General features: G+C 44.7%; 1 protein-coding gene across 2 annotated transcripts in view; it reads left to right on the top strand.

Moving 5' to 3' along the window:
• Positions 1-2,979: 2,979 nt before the first annotated feature.
• Positions 2,980-20,671, top strand: part of MNAT1 (MNAT1 component of CDK activating kinase) — a 258,814-nt gene continuing 241,122 nt past the window's right edge. The window contains exon 1 of one of the 2 annotated variants that reach the window (XM_089690768.1): positions 2,980-3,135. In XM_089690768.1, coding sequence (XP_089546894.1) covers positions 3,047-3,135 — 89 coding nt within the window. In that variant the 5' untranslated portion in view covers positions 2,980-3,046. The remainder of the gene's footprint in view (positions 3,136-20,671) is intronic. The other variant, XM_089690767.1, reaches the window with a different exon arrangement.

Below are 20,671 nucleotides of genomic sequence, written 5' to 3'. Positions count from 1 at the left end.
CGTGATTGCCATACTTATATCCCTTACGGACAATTTATAACTCTTACTCCACTGATATTTTATAGACTTTATATATTCTCACTTTTATGCTGCACTTTAAAGTTTCACATTTATTGAATGATTTATTGAACATTTTTATATTTGATTTTTATATGCTGCACTTGACTGTTCAGCTAAAAAAAATTTTTTTTTTTTTTTCGCTATATGTCAGATTGACTTTGCACTTTATTTTCACTATAATATCATTCACTTATTGTAGCGCTGCACTTTCTATATATTTATCCATAAGGAGTTGTTACCTATACCTTGGTGCTAACTGCTTTATATAGCGGTCGCCTACACTTACATAGTGACAGGAGTGTGCTGATTCCTGCACGTTTCTGCTACCTGTGAGCAGCTAGCTGCAGCCACTGTGCCCTATATACTTCAGTGACAGGCTGGCAGCCGCAGCTATCTGTTGCTGTCCACCCAGCCAGAGACTGCCTGCAGTGATTACTGCTAGGTGCACCCAAAGTCATTAAAGGTAATCACTGGCTGGGATGACAGTCATGGACAGCTCTGTCCGCACTAACCTGCCATTGAAGTGTACAGGGCTCAGCAACCACTGTTAGCCAATCATAGGAAGCAGAATCTGCTGCAGGAACCAGCTGATTAACACCGCTGTAACTCACACAGACGCTAGTCGTCCATGCAAATGTAGCCTTAAAGATATCTATACATCAGATCAAGGAAGGAGCAACTGAGATGAATGTCAGACAGACAGTTGGTTCCAAAAGAAGGGCCGTCCCTTATCATTAGAAAGTTATAACCATTTGTAAACAGCAAATGGCTAATAGTTGAAATACGTGGGCAATAGCCAGGCAACCGTTGCAATGCGTGGGCAACAAAGGGGCAGTTGTGACAATATGCGGGCAATGACAAAAAAAAGTGACTTCAAATGGAACCCAGTCTGCCCCCCTTTCTTAAATTTCCTTTTTTCAGCCTAATGCCAGCAATACTGGTGGGTGCTCCTGGTAGCCTGGACCCTGATAATCAGAGTGATAATGCAATGGGCACCTCAGCTGTAGGCTGGGTTCACACTATAAAGTGGTTTTCATGCTACCATGTTGACGCAAGGAAAGAAAAATTACGGTAAGCAATTGATACAATTTTCAGTTTTCCTGGTGCCTACATGGTAGAATACTACCACACGTATTCTGCCATGGAATGGCGCCATGAACTGAAAATTACGGTAAGCATTTGATACAATTTTCAGTTTTCTTGGCGTCTACATAGTGGAATACTACCACATGCATTCTGCCATGGACTGGTGCCATTAATGGAAAATTACGGTAAGCATTTGTTACAATTTTCAGTTTTCATGGTGCTTACATGGTAGAATACTACCACATGCATTCTGCCATGGACTGGTGCCATGAATGGAAAATTACAGTAAGCATGTGATACAATTTTCAGTTTTCCTGGTGCCAACAAGGTAGAATAATATCACACGTATTCTGCCATGGACTGGTGCCAAGAAAGGAAAATTACGGTAAGCATTTGTTACAATTTTCTGATGCCAACATGGTAGAATACTACCACATGTCTTCTGTCATGGACTGGCACAAGGAAGGGAAAATTACGGTAAATATTTGGTACAATTTTCTATTTTCCTGGCGCTTAAATGGTAGAATACTACAACATGCATTCTGCCATGGACTGGCTCCATGAAAAGAAAATTACGGTAAGTATTTGATGCAATTTTCAGTTTTCCTGGTGCGCTACATGGTAGAATACTACCATATGCATTCTGCTAAGGACTGGCGCCATGAAAGGAAAATTACGGTAAGCATTTGTTACAATTTTCTGTTTTTCTTATGCCAACATGGTAGAATACTACCACATATATTCTGCCATGGACTGGCAATGAAAGGAAAATTACAGTAAGCATTTCATACAATTTTCAGTTTTCCTGGTGCCTACATGGTAGAATACTACAACATGCATTCTGCCATGGACTGGCACCATGAAAAGAAAATTACAGTAAGCATGTGATACAATTTTCAGTTTTCCTGGTGCCAACATGGTAGAATACTACCACATATATTCTGCCATGGACTGGCACCATGGAAGGAAAATTACGGCAAGCATTTGTTACAATTTTCAGTTTTCCTGGTGCCTACATGGTAGAATACTACCACATGCATTCTGCCATGGACTGGCACCATGAACAGAAAATTACAGCAAGTATTTGATAAAATTTTCAGTTTTCCTAACACAAACATGGCAGAATCCTACCACTGGTATGCTGCCATGAATTGGCGGTGTATTGGCATCCCATTTACATAAATGCACTACCTACATGCATTGCAGTGACATAATGATGTAAATCCAGCCTTAGAAATGGCGGAAGGTTTTGAGTATGTCCATCTCCTGTACACAGACATGAGTTGTTATTCGCCACGTCCTGCAGGAACCTCTGTTCATCATAGAAATTAGGGGATTGGTAGTCAGTGATGGCGGTCAGAGTCTGAGAAGCGCAGGTCTGAGGATTTCACATCAACAAAGCTGATTGGTTGACAAGGGTGATAAAGTAACCTTACTCATAGCACGCTCTTCATACATCATGGCTATTTCATTGTGCATCTGTACACCTCTGTACACCTCTCTGTTTACCTCTCTGTATACCTCTCTACACCTCTCTGTATACCTCTGTATACCTCTCTACACCTCTCTGTATACCTCTGTACTCCTCTCTGTATACCTCTATACATCTCCCTGTACTCCTCTCTGTATACCTCTATACATCTCCCTGTACTCCTCTCTCTATACCTCTGTACACCTCTCTGTTTATCTCTGTACACCTCCCTAAGCAAGAAGAGCTGTAAGCCCTGTGCAGCGATCCCATCCATAGAGAGGCGCAGTGATGAGTTCCCATCCATAGAGAGGAGCAGGGATGAGGAGCTCCCAGCAAGTGGATGACACTAGTGGGGGCGGAACCAACGTCCGTGTGCCGGGTTGCCGGGGACACAGTTTTCAGAGCACTGGTGCTGTGTGATGGGAAGAGATGGATGACCAGGGCTGTCCAAGGTGTAAGACCACCAAATACCGCAACCCGTCCCTGAAACTGATGGTGAATGTGTGCGGACATACTCTGTAAGTGTAGACAGGATACTTCTACCGGGAGCACTGTGTACAGGGGCCCCTAACATGATACACCGTGTATAGGGGCCCCTGATATGCTACACTGTGTACATTATGTATAGGGGCCCCTGATATGCTACACTGTACATTATGTATAGGGGCCCCTGATATGCTACACTGTGTACATTATGTATAGGGGCCCCTGATATGCTACACTGTGCACATTATGTATAGGGGCCCCTGATATGCTACACTGTGCACATTATGTATAGGGGCCCCTGATATGCTACACTGTGCACATTATGTATAGGGGCCCCTGATATGCTACACTGTGTACATTATGTATAGGGGCCCCTGATATACTGCAGTTTGTCTACAGGGGATTCTGACATGCTGCACTGTGTACACTAGGGCCCCTGTCATGCTACACACTGTACAGGGGCCCCTAACATTCTACACAATGTACAGGGACGCCTGAAATGGTGCAATGTGTACAGGGGGGCCCCCCGACATGATGCGCCAACTATACATGGGCCCCTGACATGATGTATTGTGTGTACAGGGGCTCCTAACATGCTATACCATGTATACAGGGGCTGCACTGTTTACGGGGGCCCCCATCATGCTGCACTGTGTATACAGGGGGGCCCCGACATGCTGTGCCATATACTTACAGGCCCCTGACATGCTGTATTGTGTGCACTGCATGTACAGGGGCCCCCAACATGCTGTATTGTGTACACTGTGTATACAGGGGCCCCCAACATGCTGTATTGTGTACACTGTGTATACAGGGGCCCCCAACATGCTGTATTGTGTACACTGTATATACAGGGGCCCCCAACATGCTGTATTGTGTACACTGTATATACAGGGGCCCCTGACAAGCTGTATTGTGTATACAGGGGCCCCCAACGCTGTATTGTGTACACTGTGTATACAGGGGCCCCCAACATGCTGTATTGTGTACACTGTATATACAGGGGCCCCTGACAAGTTGTATTGTGTATACGGGGCCCCCAACATGCTGTATTGTGTACACTGTATATACAGGGGCCCCTGACAAGCTGTATTGTGTATACAGGGGCCCCCAACATGCTGTATTGTGTACACTGTGTATACAGGGGCCCCCAACATGCTGTATTGTGTACACTGTCTATACAGGGGCGCCCAACATGCTGTATTGTGTACACTGTAGAGAGGGGCCCCCAACATGCTATATTGTGTACACAGGGGCCCCCAACATGCTGTATTGTGTACACTGTGTATACAGGGGCGCCCAACATGCTGTATTGTGTACAATGTGTAGACAGGGGCCCCAAACATGCTGTATTGTGTAGACAGGGGCCCCAAACATGCTGTATTGTGTAGACAGGGGCCCCCAGCATGCTGTATTGTGTAGACAGGGGCCCCCAGCATGCTGTATTGTGTACACTGTGTAGACAGGGGCCCCCAACATGCTGCACGGTGTTTACTATGAATATGGCCCCTCTATCACACGCGGCATCCTGCTGCCACTGCTGTAGTTGTTCTGTGGCGTCTCCAGGCTTCCATCATGACTTCACAGATATCTGTCATTTCTGTCTCTGCACAGCCTTGTGGTCGGTGTTGCCTGCTGTGCTATCATTGGTCATCATGTGTCAGGTGGACATTAGTGATCTTGTTTTATTGTTTTTTCTTTGCACATCTCTTCCACACATCATTCAATGTGTATCCTTCTACAGCTCTGCTGAAAGTGGATATTCTGGCCCCTGAAATGTGTTGTTTTTGCTGTTACTGGTTGAGTCATTAAACAAATTGAACTCTCAAGACACATTTGGCGCTCCTATTGACCTGATTAGAGCGATTGGGACAGTTATTGGTGCATCACCATCTATTACTGATGCCCTTCATTGGTTCATCTTAAAATGTATGTAAGCCCCCAAAAATGTGTTCTGTTCCCGTATACCAATCCTCAAGGCCTCATTCACACCATGGTGCAGAGACGTCAGTTTTTCTGCATGCGTTCTGTAAGGCCACAAAGAACAAATTGTTCTCTATGTGTCCTGTTCACACCACAACACTAGTAGGACGTGCAGATTTTTTCTGCGCAGGAATTTGCAACGTGTATAAAACTCATTGAAGCGTGCATGAATATTGATGTCTCTGCAAGTGAAATCTGTGCATTGGTTTCCATCAGTTTTGGTGTGAATGAGGCCTAATTGTGATATCTGCATTTGTTGCACAATAAGTTTTACTGTTTTTTTTTCAAGAGTTTTGCACAAGAAAGAAATGTACAGAGAATGGGGCACAGTAAAGGAGTGCAGGTAACATGGCAAAACGACACATAGTTAAATCCCAGGTGCATAGCAAGATACACTGGTATAGGGAGTCGCATGGTATTGCAAGGCGATGATGAACTGGTACAGTATGAGACCAAAAGAACCAATGTAATCTACCCGGCAACAAGGGTGGTCTTTGTAATCAATAACGGCCACTCCAATGTGTGGAGGGAAAGGGAGAAATCCAATGACTTATCGGGGTATATTTACTAAATCTGGTGCAGCTGTACATGGTAACCAATCCGCTTCTAACTTCTACTTGTTCTAATAGGCTTTGGCAATACAACCTGGAAGCTGATTGGTTTCCATGAAGAGCTGCACCAGATTTTGCACCATCCAGTTTTAGTAAATAACCCCCACAGAGTTGCCAAAATGAAGAAAAACAGTAAAGAGAGAGCCGGGGAAGTGGTAGATAGGAAGAAAAGGAAGCTGAGAGAGAAGAGTGAGGAACTTGCCTAGGAGAAGAGGGGGAAGGAAATTCCCTCATGGTCCGATGGGTACAGCATCTGCAGCCTGCACTGAGAGCAGGGTACGGTCTACACTCACCTGAGTGTTGTATTTGATCCAAGGATCCCAGAGTTTTAGAACCTTGCTATGGTTATCGTCTAAGATGGAGGTAAGCTTCTCATGCACCATAGTCCCCATTCGTTTTTGCATAACTTCAGTGGAATTAATATAAGCAAAATAAACCTTTTGCACAATTCCCCCTAATAGGAAAAAATTATAATAAATATAAATGAAATCACCAAATCAACTGAATGTTGCTGCAGACATTTATTGTGTTCCCATATACACTCGTGAATCAGTGTAGTTATAGAGTGCTGCGCTACATATATCTAAACTTTTATATTCAATATTTGCAAGGTTACATGAATGTAAATAAAGAAATCCGTATTTGACCATATACATCAGTGGTCACCAAACTGTGGCCCAGGGCCTGGATGTGGCCCGTTGCTTGCCTTTATCTGGCCCTTGAGGCACTTTTCCTCCCACTGATACAAGACACTATTACTCCCACTGACACCAACAATGGTGCATAATTCCTGCTACTGACATTAACAATGGGGCTCTATTTCTCAAACTGACACCTACAACAGAGCACTATACCTCCCAATGACACCAACGATGAGGCGCTCAAACTGACACCAGCGATAGGGCACTATTCCTCCCACTGACACCAGCAATGGGGCACTATTCCTCCCACTGACACCAGCAATGGGGCACTATTCCTCCCCCTAATACCAAAGATGCATTGTTTGCTCCCACTGACACCAGGACAATTTCAACTCCCAATAGCCACAGACCAACCCCCCCTAAAGTTTGAAGGACAGTAAACTGGCCCTTTGTTTGGAGACCCTTGATATACATAAATATGTGTATTGTGACCAAAAGGAAATTAAAAAAGTCCACCGCCACTATAATGTCATGAGTTTGATATACAATGTCCCAGGAAGGTGCTAAGCCTGCTGGCCAAAATTTTTGCAAGAATGTTCATGTTGATATTTAGAAGCCATATGGGGTGAAAGTGACCAGGTATGGGGATTCATGCCAGGTTTTGGGATGCTAACCTCATTTTCCTTAAGGGATTCTGGTAGGAAGGAGTGGCCTGTTGTGAGATCATGGAATACTGATTGTAGGTGAGGAATTAGAAGTTGAAAACATTTCTTATAGAAGAGGGCTGTGTAGCCGTCGTGTCCAGGTCTCTTGTAACCTTAAAACTGTGAATTGCTTCCGTAATCTCCAGTCTATGAATTCCTGGCCGCATGCCAAGAGTGTGGGGAGGTCAATTTTATTGAAGAATGCCTGTGCATGGGTATTGGAGAGCGACTCATAGGCAGAGTACAAATGGGCCAAGTGGTGGTGAAATTCCGCCAGGATTTGCTTGAGGGTTGCTTGTTAAGGTGTGCAGAAGGCTATGGGTTTATGCTCCGTCAAATTGCAGTGTAGACCTTTCGCCAACATAGTGCTTGGCTTATTGTTATGGGTCTAAAATTTGTGATTTGCCTAACGCAGTGGTGCTGAGAGCTCCCGGTACAGAGACAGTGGTCTCACCGGTAGCTCTGGATCCCGTACTATCAACGGGAACCCGGATCTCCTGGTTTCCAGGTCGCCTGATTGATGTGATAGCCTCTGATCAGTCACTGGGAAGCCCACCCCTGTGTTTTCTCTCTGAATGGAGGAGAGAGATACATTGTATCTCTCTCTCTCCTTGCAGAGAGAAAAAAAACCATAACAGTGTAATAAAAAAATTAATAACAATACAAAAATAAAAGGAAAAAACAAAGAAAAAATATCTAGATCAAGGACTGATCTAGGTCAGTGCTAGGGTTAGTGTTAAGGTCAGGATCAGTATATTTTGTTCAGAATATTTTAAATTCGTGTCAGTAGGTTTTAGGTACAAAAAAAATAAAAAATAAATAAGCACACTAGTGTTTCTGGGCTGTACTATGGGTACACACAACAACTAACATACACATATATGATATCAATGCAGTCGTCAGGAGCAGGAGAATTTATTTTGGGTTGTTCATTGGTGGTAGGTCATGGTAGTAGCAAGAAATATACAGCTGAATTTAAAAAATTTTTTTTTTTTTGTACTATTTTGAGCAAAATTCCCTTTGATAATAGAAAAAAAAATCAGGAAGTAACCGTTACCATTTACCTCCAAATAGAAGTCCAATTTGTCCTGAAAAAAACAAAGTATAATCCACCTGGATTCACAAAGTAGTTGTATTTGATATGTACGGTTTTACTAACACATGTCAAAGTTGCAAAACTGTGCTTAGGCATTAACATTTATTTTACTGTTAGGCACGAAGGGGTTAAAGTTAGACTCCAGATAACATGTTCTAAGCAGTTACAACTGCCTATAGAAGTCAATGGCTAAGCAAGTATGTCATGTAAATGCAAGTACACTTGTAAGCTCGCACCCCAGTTTGAGAGTACAACTCTGAACACTTCCTGCGCAGTTACTGCTGCCTATAGAAGTCATGGGCTGTATGCAGTTTGAGAGTACTCCTCTGGATGCAAACATTCTGCGTCCAGACTTGTACACTTGTTTATGCACAACTTGTATATACACGTGCATAGTCATGTACAGCTGCTGACTTCTGTAGGGATCTGTACGCAGCATGTGCGGGCTTCCTGATGGGAAAGTATGCTATATGGTTGGATATGACATGTCATGTACATTATCCACTGAACGCAAGTGCAATGCTTTTCAGGCTCCTGGAAAACCCCCCCAAAAAAAACTATAAGTGTAAATTTTTTCCCTGCAAAGATGTGCATTTATTACTTATTTTTTAAAGGTGAGCTTATCCTTTAAAGAGACTGATTTACTAAACAAGTTGAGAATCTTTATTCCATAAATTGTAGCTTTAGTTCATCAGCCTCAGAGTGCCTGTGGAATGTTTTTTTATACCTGTATACTTTTTTTCAATTCTGGAAGCTCTTTTTCCCCCCAGAACAGATAAATGAATGACATTGTAGTTTTGATTTTATCGATTAAAATATAGTTGGTCCCGTTTCTTTTTGGATGATCTTAGCTTCCAAGGTTATGCAAATTTACACAGCTATTTATTTATTTTATTATTTTTATTATTTACATATTGTATATTCACATCAGTCCCTGCCCTCAAGGAGCTGACAATCTAAGGTGCCTATCTCACATACAATGTAATGTTATGGAAAGTTTCTTTTGGTGGCTTTTAGTAGAACCTTCCCTCATAAACTCAAACAGATTTGCAGTCTGCAGTGGTTGGGAAATTTGGTGGGACAGCCTTTCTGCACACTTCACAAGTCAATAAAACAAAGTAACAGGAAAACAGAAAATCACATTAATGTAGAATTTGTATGTTTCTTGCTGGTTTATGAAGCTGCAGTAATTTGTGAAGCATGCTGTCACAGGGATGCTGCGTGACTATTAGGGCTCATTCAAACAGGGTCTTTGGTCCTTACAGCATGAATGGGTGCCTTGTTTCTGCAGCTGAAGCTGTGTGCATGCAGCCCATGGTGGCTGTATGGACGTGGCCTTTTATCCTTATGTGACAGGAGCCCCTGCAGGGGCGGTGAGCATCTCCCAAACACATAGGGGTTTATTTACTAAAGCTGGAGAGTCCAAAATCAGACTCCCTTCTGCATAGAAACCAATCAGCTTCTAACCTCAGCTTGTTCAATGAAGCTTTGGCAATGAAACCTGGAAGCTGATTGGTTTCTATGCAGAAGGGAGTCTGATTTTGGACTCTCCAGCTTTAGTAAATAAACCCCATACTGTATGCACCCCTATAGAGAAACATGGGTTGCCTGCATGGAGCTCCCAGTGGCTCCAGCCACACAAACAAGGCACTAATTAACGCAGTACGCATTACAGCGCTCCTTGTGGACGAGTTTTTAAAGTGTATGTCTAGACCAGCAATGGGCAAACTACGGCCCGCGGGCCTGTTACTACGGCCCGCGGAGCGTGGCAAACATTGGCTGTCAGGATGTAGGCGGGGCAGCGAACTCCTCTCCTCTCACAGTCCGCCCTGAAGACCGGAACGGCGCGGGAACACGGTGAAAGGAACGCGCGGAGTACAGGTAAGTGAATTGACACAATATGGGGAATGAATTACTATAGGGGGGATGAATTACTATAGGGGGGATGAATTACTATATGGGGGATGAATTACTATATGGGGGATGAATTACTATATGGGGGATGAATTACTATAGGGGGGATGAATTACTATAGGGGGGATGAATTACTATATGGGGGATGAATTACTATATGGGGGATGAATTACTATATGGGGGATGAATTACTATAGGGGGGGATGAATTACTATATGGGGGATGAATTACTATATGGGGGATGAATTACTATATGGGGGATTAATTACTATATGGGGGATGAATTACTATATGGGGGATTAATTACTATGCTTACTATGGGGGAATATTACTATACTTACTATGGATGGCATGGTAGTTGCTGGGCCGGCCAGCAGCTAGTCCGGCCCCCGGGTCCAATATATGAACCCATTGCGGCCCTCAAGTCAAAAAGTTTGCCCACCCCTGGTCTAGACGTTGGTTGCATTTACCCCCAAATCTCCCACTCCCCCCATGGATCCTAGTATTCTTTTCTATTTTACCTTGTTCCTAAAGAGAGAAATGGCTTTCATCATGACATCATCATCAGGCTTGTAAAATTCCTAACCACTTGACCTCCGGAAGGTTTTACACCCATTCATTACCAGGGCATTTTTTGCTGTTCAGCACTGCACTACTTCAACTGGCAATTGCGCGATCATGCAACACTGTGCCCAAATGAAATTAATATCATTTTTCACACAAATAGAGCTTTCTTTTGGTTGTATTTGATCTCCACTGGGTTTTTTTTTATTTTTTTTCCTTATGTAAATGAATAAGTGTATATTTATTGGTTTGTGTGAAAGTTATATCTTCTACAAACTATGTTACACATACTGGAATTTACACAGCTATGCTGCTGTACTGGTAATGGCAGTGATCAGCGACTGATAGTGGGACTGTGATAGTGTGGTGAGCAATCCAGCGCTAACAGACTCTTACTGCGAGTTACACTAACTGACACCAATAGCGACACTAATACAGTGATCAGATATAATACAGTATGCTGTCACTTTACTAAGGACACTGGCTGGGAAGCGATTAACATCAAGGGTCAGTTTTTCAGGTGGACCCAATAGGACCATCCATAGGCCTCTATGGAGCAGCGCTTGTCAGTAGACATGTGTCCGCTGACACCAGCCGGCATCAGATCTGATCCTGTGCTCTAAAAACAGATGAATGGGGATCTGTTCCCCATCCATTTGGCGATCCGTTTCCATCCGACAGACCCATAGAAAACAGCGAGCTGTGTCCGTGTCTGCTCAGCATCAGTGGAGCGGACACAGACCTGTCATCTGCTTGCTCATGGGCATCAACGGAGAGATCCCCATTGAGCAAGCGGATGCACCCCATCTGAAAGGGGACTTAAACAAAGTGTAGCCTTTTGAGGCTCTTGACAATCAAGGCAGAATCTTGGGAGTTCTGTAGTCCACCTGGAAGGTTGACAATGCTGGTTGGGATTTCAGTACAGTAAAGGCACTGTGTTGTCAGTTCTAGTAGAAGGTTAGGGGCAAAGTGGATTTCTATTTTCTGGTATTTTTCTGTACTTTCAGGGTCCTTAAAGGGAAAAGATATGGGAAATGTGCAGAAATTACAAAATATGTGTATCTAGTTTGCCCACTTGACACATCAATGGCTTTTAACTGGTACCCATTTGGTATCGATATACTCGTGAGCTGCTGCGTGTTTGCGCACATTGTGGTGCATTTTTAAGCATTTTTCCTGGATTCATATCTTATCTAGAAATGCAAAGTAAGCAAGATACAGTTTGAAACTCCATTAAAGTGGTTGTAAACCTCAGACATGAAATGTGAACAAAGCATATCCCTCTATAGTGTGTGCTTGTCTCAATTAACAGCACTAGGTGTCATTTCTGTCTGTTGCCCTGTTTCTCTGTTATCAGCATGAGTCACTTCTGACAAGATTTTCTGACAACAGAAAAAAGGTGACAGGGGAGGGACCTCCAGCAGATTGACAACCTCAGCTCTGTTCCTGTGTGCTGTGTGAAGGAGGGTGTGTCCCTTCCCTCAAATCAACTCTTAGAGCTCACCTCACTGAGTGTAAGTTTAGCTCTCCGCCCCCTGCGTTTCAGAGGTGAGAAGTCCTGTGTAAATTCTGCACTTTGAGGCTCCATGCACACTAGGGTTTTTTATGCTCCTAGAAGCTGTTAGCATTTTTTTCTGCTCCTATTTGCTAAATAGTGTTATCCTCTGTGTCCATACACTAGGCTACTAGCGCGTTTTTTTTTCGTAGTTTTTTGGGAGCGTTTTTCCCGCAGAAACAAAATGCTATTAAAACCCTCTTACTAGCTTTTTTTTTTTTCTCTACATGTACTGTAAAAATGCTAACGCTCCTAAGCACTACTAAAAAACGCTATTACCAGCGGTTTTTGTCCCGGGATTTCGAGCTTAAAAAAAAAAAATTGCTAGTGCACATGGAGCCTTAATGGATGTATTAGACGGATGGTTGTAGATAGACAGGTACAGCTTTCGTAGGAGGATTTGTTCCATCTCTGTGTAACGCCTGAAGCCAGTCGGTATATGTAAGGGTTTACAACCACATAACGCTTTTGAACTGCAAAGAGTCTTTTGACTCCTTGCAACATCCCCTGCACCCGCTATAATCTTGCTAAATTTACTTACTTAGGCCCAGAGATAGAAGAAGAAATAACAAGAAAATAAAAATCCTATCTTTACATTTTGAGTTTTGGTCCTGTTTTCTTTCCCTGGGCTCTAGGTCCAAGAAGCGCACTCTATATAATATACATTTTCTAGGTCACAAGGGCCATTATGGTATATACAGCCTTGGCAGTCATTACATTGAAGGGTGTTTGGTTGCTTTCTTTGAGTACTTGCTCTTTACGGCAGCGGTTCTCAACCTGGGGGTCGCGACCCCTTTGGGGGTCGAACGACGCTTCCACAGGGGTTGCCTAAGACCATCGGAAAACACATATTTCCGATGGTCTTAGGAACCGAGACACCGCTTCTCGCCGCCACCGCCGTCTCCAGGTGTGGGCGGGATGACATGCCGCCCCTGTCATCTGGACACACCTCGAGATCAATCCTTGCCTGTGATTGGCCGCCAGCACTGTAGCTCAGGAGAGGCACACAGGCGGCCAATCACCGGCAAGGAGGTGGAGCTTGGAGAGGAGGAGCCGAGCGGCACCGCGAAGATCGAGCGAGTGAAGAGGAGGAGAGCGGCCGGAGAAGGAAGACATCTGACAGGTAAGTGTCGGTACCATGGGAGAGGGAGGGAGCGAGCGAGCCCAGGCTGGAGCAGGGGTCTGCAAGGTAAGTATCATTGGTGTCAGTGGGAATAGTGCCCCATCATTGGTGCCACTAATACCAATGATGGGGCACTATTCCTCCCACTGACACCAACGATGGGACACTATTCCTCCCACTGACACCAACGATGGGACACTATTCCTCCCACTGACACCAACGATGGGACACTATTCCTCCCACTGACACCAACGATGGGGCACTATTCCTCCCCCAAATGACACCAACGATGGGGCACTATTCCTCCCCCAAATGACACCAACGATGGGGCACTATTCCTCCCCCACTGACACCAACGATGGGGCACGATTCCTCCCCCCACTGACACCAAGGATGGGGCACAATTCCTCCCCCCACTGACACCAAGGATGGGGCACTATTCCTCCCCCCACTGACACCAAGGATGCTGCACTATTCCTCCCCCCACTGACACCAAGGATGGGGCACTATTCCTCCCCCCACTGACATTAAGGATGGGGCACTATTCCTCCCCCCACTGACACCAAGGATGGGGCACTATTCCTCCCCCCACTGACACCAAGGATGGGGCACTATTCCTCCCCCCACTGACACCTATGATGGGGCACTATTCCTCCCCCCACTGACACCAATGATGGGGCACTATTCCTCCCCCCACTGACACCTATGATGGGGCACTATTCCTCCCCCCACTGACACCTATGATGGGGCACTATTCCTCCCCCCACTGACACCAAGGATGGGGCACTATTCCTCCCCCCACTGACACCAAGGATGGGGCACTATTCCTCCCCCCACTGACACCAAGGATGGGGCACTATTCCACCCCCCACTGACACCTATGATGGGGCACTATTCCTCCCCCCACTGACACCAATGATGGGGCACTATTCCCCCCACTGACACCTATGATGGGGCACTATTCCTCCTCCCACTGACACCAATGATGGGGCACTATTCCTCCCACTGACACCAATGATGGGGCACTATTCCTCCCACTGATACCAATGATGGGGCACTATTCCTCCCACTGATACCAATGATGAGGCACTATTCCTCCCACTGACACCGATGATGGGGCACTATTCCTCCCACTGATACCGATGATGGGGCACTATTCCTCCCACTGACACCGATGATGGGGCACTATTCCTCCCACTGACACCGATGATGGGGCACTATTCCTCCCACTGATACCGATGACGGGGCACTATTCCTCACACTGATACCGATGACGAGGCACTATTCCTCCCACTGACACCAATGACGGGGCACTATTCCTCCCACTGATACCAATGACGGGGCACTATTCCTCCCACTGACACCAATGATCGGGCACTATTCCTCCCACTGACACCAATGACGGGGCACTATTCCTCCCACTGACACCAATGACGGGGCACTATTCCTCCCACTGACACCAATGACGGGGCACTATTCCTCCCACTGACACCAATGACGGGGCACTATTCCTCCCACTGACACCAATGAAGGGGGCACTATTCCTCCCACTGACACCAATGACGGGGCACTATTCCTCCCACTGATACCAATGATGGGGCACTATTCCTCCCACTGACACCAATGAAGGGGGCACTATTCCTCCCACTGACACCAATGACGGGGCACTATTCCTCCCACTGATACCAATGATGGGGCACTATTCCTCCCACTGATACCAATGATGGGGCACTATTCCTCCCAATGACACCAATGACGTGGCACTATTCCTCCTACTGCAAAATTACAGTTATGAAGTAGCAACGAAAATAATTTTATGGTTGGGGGTCACCACAACATGAGGAACTGTATTAAGGGGTCGCGGCGCTAGAAAAGTTGAGAACCACTGCACTACGGCAATCTAAAAGTCTAAATAATGTGGCTTTGTGTATGTTTAATTAGATTACATTGATTTCTCAATTAACTGCACATTTTAGTTCTCCACAGGCTTTGTAAGATTTCAGATTCTGTTTGAAATGGTTAACATAAATTGCATAATAATTCGTTTCTGTGCCTTGGCGAAACACCATAATAATTCTTGCCGTTTTGTAATATTTGTTGTATGACCGTGTTGTTTGCTTTGGCTGTAAGCAGCACATTTTTGCTGAATAAAGGCTCTGGGTGGTTTTTGCCGAAATAAATTAAAATTGCCTGCTTGCTTTGATTATCACTTCCTCAACTGAATGTAGAAAGGTGGATGGCAGAATTTTCTCCTTTGTGTTTAGCATTTGTAAAAAGTGTTGATTAGTTAGTGAGATTGTGTAGACAGAATACTTGGAGGGTCAGTAAATCTTAAGGCCTGGTTCACACTAGTGCGATTTCTGATGCAACTTGAGGCACACAGAATCGCACGACGATGGAAATCACATTGTTTTCAAAGGTGCCTGTTCACATCAATGTGGCTCAGCATGGAGCGATTTAAAAAAAAGTTCCTGTACTACTTTGGCCAGTGCAATTGTGCCCCAAAGACTATGCAACCTTTACTATAAACTATATATCAAAATCATAGTACAGCAGTGTAAACCTTGCCTTAAGTGTATGAAACCCAAACAAAAAATTGTTGCCGCTTACTAGTCCCTAACCTGAAAAAAGAAAACAAATGCAGCCAACACATCTTTTTTCCCTTTATTATGGACTGGTGATTGTGCTAGTAACATACTTGATATACTTGATGTTCTAGAACAGGCATCATTAAATGGTGGACCACGGTCTGGATCCAGAACGAGTCACTGTCCCATCCGGACTGTTGTGGTCCCGCCATTTTGGCGCTGGTTTCATCTCCCTGCCTCCACCTCAGTCACTATCACAGCACAGCGGATAGCAGGAGGCAGGACATTTCTGCACACAAAGTGGGAGACATAGCAGTGCTAAATAGCAAGCGGAAGCGAGAGCTGCCAGAGTTAAATTTCCAAGTTAAACAGCAGGTGATTGGTTGCTAGGTGGTTCTAACAACCAATCACTAGCTTGGTATTATGAAACATTAACTTTAGCAGCTCCTGCTTCCACTCTGTGTTTGGCACTGTTGTGGCTCCCTCTCTGTGTGCCTGAGCTTCTATAGCACCGTCAAGTTACGCAGCACTTTACATACATATATATTGTACATTCACATCAGTCCCTAACCCTCAAGGGGCGTACAATCTAAGGTCCCTAACTTACATTCATACATACACATACTAGGGACAATTTAGACAGGATCCAATTAACCTACCATCATGTTTTTGGAGAGTGGGAGGAAACCGGAGTACCATGTGGAAACCCACGCAGGCACAGAGAGAATATGTAAACTCCAGGCAGGTGGTGCTATGGCTGAGATTTGAACCAGCGACCCTAGTACTGCCAGGCAGAAGTGCTAACCATTTCGCCACTGTGCTGCCCAGCACAATAGCTGCAGAGGACTGTCATGTGAAGAAAGGGGAATCGCTGCAGGGGGCTGTTATATGAAGGGGTGCCAGAGCTGCAGGGGCTGTTATATGAAGGGGTGCCAGAGCTGCAGGGGCTGTTATATAAAGGGGTGCCAGAGCTGCAGGGGGCTGTTATATGAAGGGGTTCCAGAGCTGCAGGGGGCTGTGATGTGAAGGGGTGCCAGAGCTGCAAGGGGCTGTTATATGAAGGGGTGCCAGAGCTGCAGGGGGCTGTTATATGAAGGGGTGCTTGAGCTGCAAGGGGCTGTTATATGAAGGGGTGCCAGAGCTGCAAGGGGCTGTTATATGAAGGGGTGCCAGAGCTGCAAGGGGCTGTTATATGAAGGGGTGCCAGAGCTGCAAGGGGCTGTTATATGAAGGGGTGCCAGAGCTGCAAGGGGCTGTTATATGAAGGGGTGCCAGAGCTGCAAGGGGCTGTTATATGAAGGGGTGCCAGAGCTGCAAGGGGCTGTTATATGAAGGGGTGCCAGAGCTGCAAGGAGCTGTGATGTGAAGGTGGGTCAGAACCTACTGTGAAGGGGGGGATTGTGCTATGCATGGGGACTGAGGAAACTAATGTAAGAATGGGACTGTGAAATAAAAGGGCAGCTGTAATGCGACAGAGTCATCACACAAACATGCAATTTGGACCTCCGTGAATTTTAATTCAGTACCCCTGTTGTAGGTTGGCAACACTCACGTACATTAGCTATGGAAGAGCCATGATTGCACACTAGGCTGCTCTCCCAGTTTACTGTAGACTGAAAACCAAATCCAGGCAATAACTGAAAATTGCCCATCCTCTATCCCTCCTCTAATTCCTCTCTTTTCAATCATTTAAGTGATCTTTTTATTTTTGCGTACCTTGTAAAGTAAGATATACTAACCAAAGTCCACTGTCCATGGCCTTCTCTGATGCTGTTTCCTGCTGCAGGGATGACTGTGAACAGACTTGCAGATGATCCATCACCGTCCAGTCCTCTACTGTTCCCTTGTCCTTGAATTCGTATTGTTACTCCAGCCACATTTACTGACCATACAAAATGCCTGCTGCTCTCTGTTAATGCAAGTCAAAGTGTACCACATTCTAGGCCATTTTGCAAAGAGGGATTTTTATTTTTTTTTTTTTAGCTGATTGACAGAACAGATGAATTAAAGAAAATGTAGGCTTTTAAAGTGTTATTAAACCCACAATAGTAAAATCATTCTGTAAATGCAGTAAAGCATGCTTGTTATACTGACTGTGGAACCTAAGGGGTTAATCCTCCACATTGTGTAAAAAAGGATGTTTGATCCTTCTTCTCCTGTCCCCCATCGAACTGCTGATAGAACAGAGCCTGTGGGGCAAGCTGCACATGCTCAGTTTGGTGTGTTTTGCTAGAAAGCTTTTTTCTTCTTGGGAGAGTGCATTTGATCAGCACTATCCAGAGGGTCAGGGGTCCTGCAGCCTCATAAGACAATCAGGGGAGAATGAAAACTCCTACAAGCTTTAACCAGTGCTCTGCTGAACACTGACAGAAGTCATAGGACTGCTTTAACTGCAGATGAGAAAAGGTATTTAGCAGTTTATATTTAGTAAAATAATTGCATTTCCATGTTGTGTGTACTGTGGGAGAACAGATATAGTGAATGCAGGGTCCTGGGTTTAGTTACACTTTTTAAGCTGCACATACACACAAGTTTTTTTTATGGCCATAGAAGAATCATATCAGATATCCTTTAAAGGGGAACTGTGGAACTATGGTCTTTTTAATCAATGTCAGATATACAGGAAGGTGTCTAATGTAAATAATTTTGTGCTAATGTATGGATCTGCGTCTGTGTGTGGCAATACTTTAATTGACACAGCCTTGTCTGCTCAGTGCATGTGCTCCCTGCTTAGTAGTGCTGTACAGTAATTGTCTTTCTGGTTCACTTACCTCACTGCAAGTCTAATGAAAGTGTTAAATAGAATGAAATGAATAGAGTGCAATTTCATGAAAGGACACCTAAAAACACTCTCAGTAAGTTCCAAATCCAGTTACTATGTGATGCGCAAGACTCATGAAGTAAATTAAAAACTTTCTTTACCTTCCCAGACTGAGCCAAACTCTCCTTCATTTGCGTCTCACACACTCCCCCTCCCAGACACTGCAGCTCACAGTTGGAGGGTTTCAGCAACAATCCAGGACTAGGTATGGTCAGGTACTGATTGACAAGCTATACGCATGTGAATCAGCAGTGACTATGTTCATGTGCTCTGTGGCACCTTTTCATCCCACTGTAGTTCAAGCACACAGAATCTACATGAGAATGGCAACTCTACTCTGAACTTTGGAGCAGTGCAGAATTGTTGCCACATTATGCATTAGGTGAACTCCACAGGCAGGGTCAGTGGGTATTTGTGGAACTTTACAGGGGACTAAGAGAAAACTGTAGGTGCACATGTACTTGTAGTATATCTATTTAATTAAAGGTCATAGTTATACTTGAAGTGTCCAAAATGCTTCTGTTAGCCACAGGTCATATGAGCTATAGAGCGAAGTACATGGGCTTACCACAATTCTAGCGGCTATGTGTGCTCATTTTGACCCTTTTTTTTTTTCTATAGTAAAGGATTGAGCTTGCTCCCAAGTTCTCTAACAAGTTTTAATTTCCCTATGAAGTAGTGTAACCATGACTGCGTGTGTGCTCAATATCATCTGCTAGGGCACTGCCAACCACTCAATGGGGGAGATTTGCTGAAACTGGAGAGTGCGACATCTAGTGCAGCTCTGCATTGAAACCAATCCAGATTTTATTGTCAAAGCTGAACAAGCTAAAGTTAGGCCAGTCATACATGGATCGAAATTCGACCGATTTTTCATCCCAAAATCGGACTTAAGAATAATCGGCCGATTTTCACTCTGTTAGTGGGTCAATGGCACCGGATGATTTTCGTGGTTCCTCCCCTTATCGGGGATCGGCATGTTGGAACATTTGTGAAAAACGACCGATTTTTGACTTAATGATGGTCAAATCGCACAATTGTTTTTCCGAAAAGAATATGCGCATGAGCCGTGACCTGGAAGGAACAGAAGTTTCGCCTGTTATATGGAGTGAACTTTATGACTTGGTCGGCCGATTTTCGAAATCCTTGATGGCACCATCGGATCACCCCAGTAAGTCTGACGTAGTGGATATCAGTTGTATAATGACATTTACGAGAATGTAAGAAGCATCTGTGATTTTATTTCCAGTGGTTGAGATTTTATTTTAAACTTGTGGTTTCTAGAACTGCTCCACCGGTCCAGCTTTTCTGGACCCTTGACTTGTCACTTCCAGTAGGACACCTGTGCTTCCCCCTCCGCAGTAGATTCTTCAGCGGCTGAGTCACATGCAGTAGAACTCTGGTGCCAAGAGTAATGTCAGTTATGAAAAGCATACCGGCAGCCTCAGCATCTCTTGGACGTCCTGGGCTCGGCACTGTCTCTACAGTATGCAGGTTCAGCAGCTGTGCCCTTGAGTCAGTGAACACTGTAAAACCCAGCAGCTGAAACAGCAGACTTTTAAAAGACGCAGAACACAGGCTGGAGAAGCAGACGCTAAGCTTCTGGAAGATTCCAGAACAGGTGTGTGTGGTCTGACATTAAAGATGGTGTTATTTAGGCAAATCCTCCACTTATCTTCTAATCTAGGGCAACAGTTTTTGGACAGGCTGTGCTGCCTAAGAATACTCCTCAAATCCAACTTGAACATGTCACACAAAGGAACATACATGCTGAAGTACAGTGCTCATCAAGTGTGTCTCTGGTCCATGTGTACCAGTCTTTGGACGTTTATAAGGAAACCAGCATTAGAGGTGGTCATGTGATTTCTGATTTCCTTCATCTGCCTTATGTAGGTAAACAGGATAATACACAGTTTATTACATATTAGGGAACTGTTTTGCCTGTAAAAGGATTTTGTTTTTTGCCCA

The sequence above is a fragment of the Staurois parvus genome, unplaced genomic scaffold (genome assembly GCF_062004578.1).
Source record: "Staurois parvus isolate SC_StPar_1 unplaced genomic scaffold, SC_StPar_1.0 ptg000542l, whole genome shotgun sequence".
In the NCBI taxonomy this organism is placed as follows: domain Eukaryota; kingdom Metazoa; phylum Chordata; class Amphibia; order Anura; family Ranidae; genus Staurois; species Staurois parvus.
The sequence above is the reverse complement of the archived record's forward strand: the minus strand, read 5'-3'. Positions and strand labels throughout refer to the sequence as shown.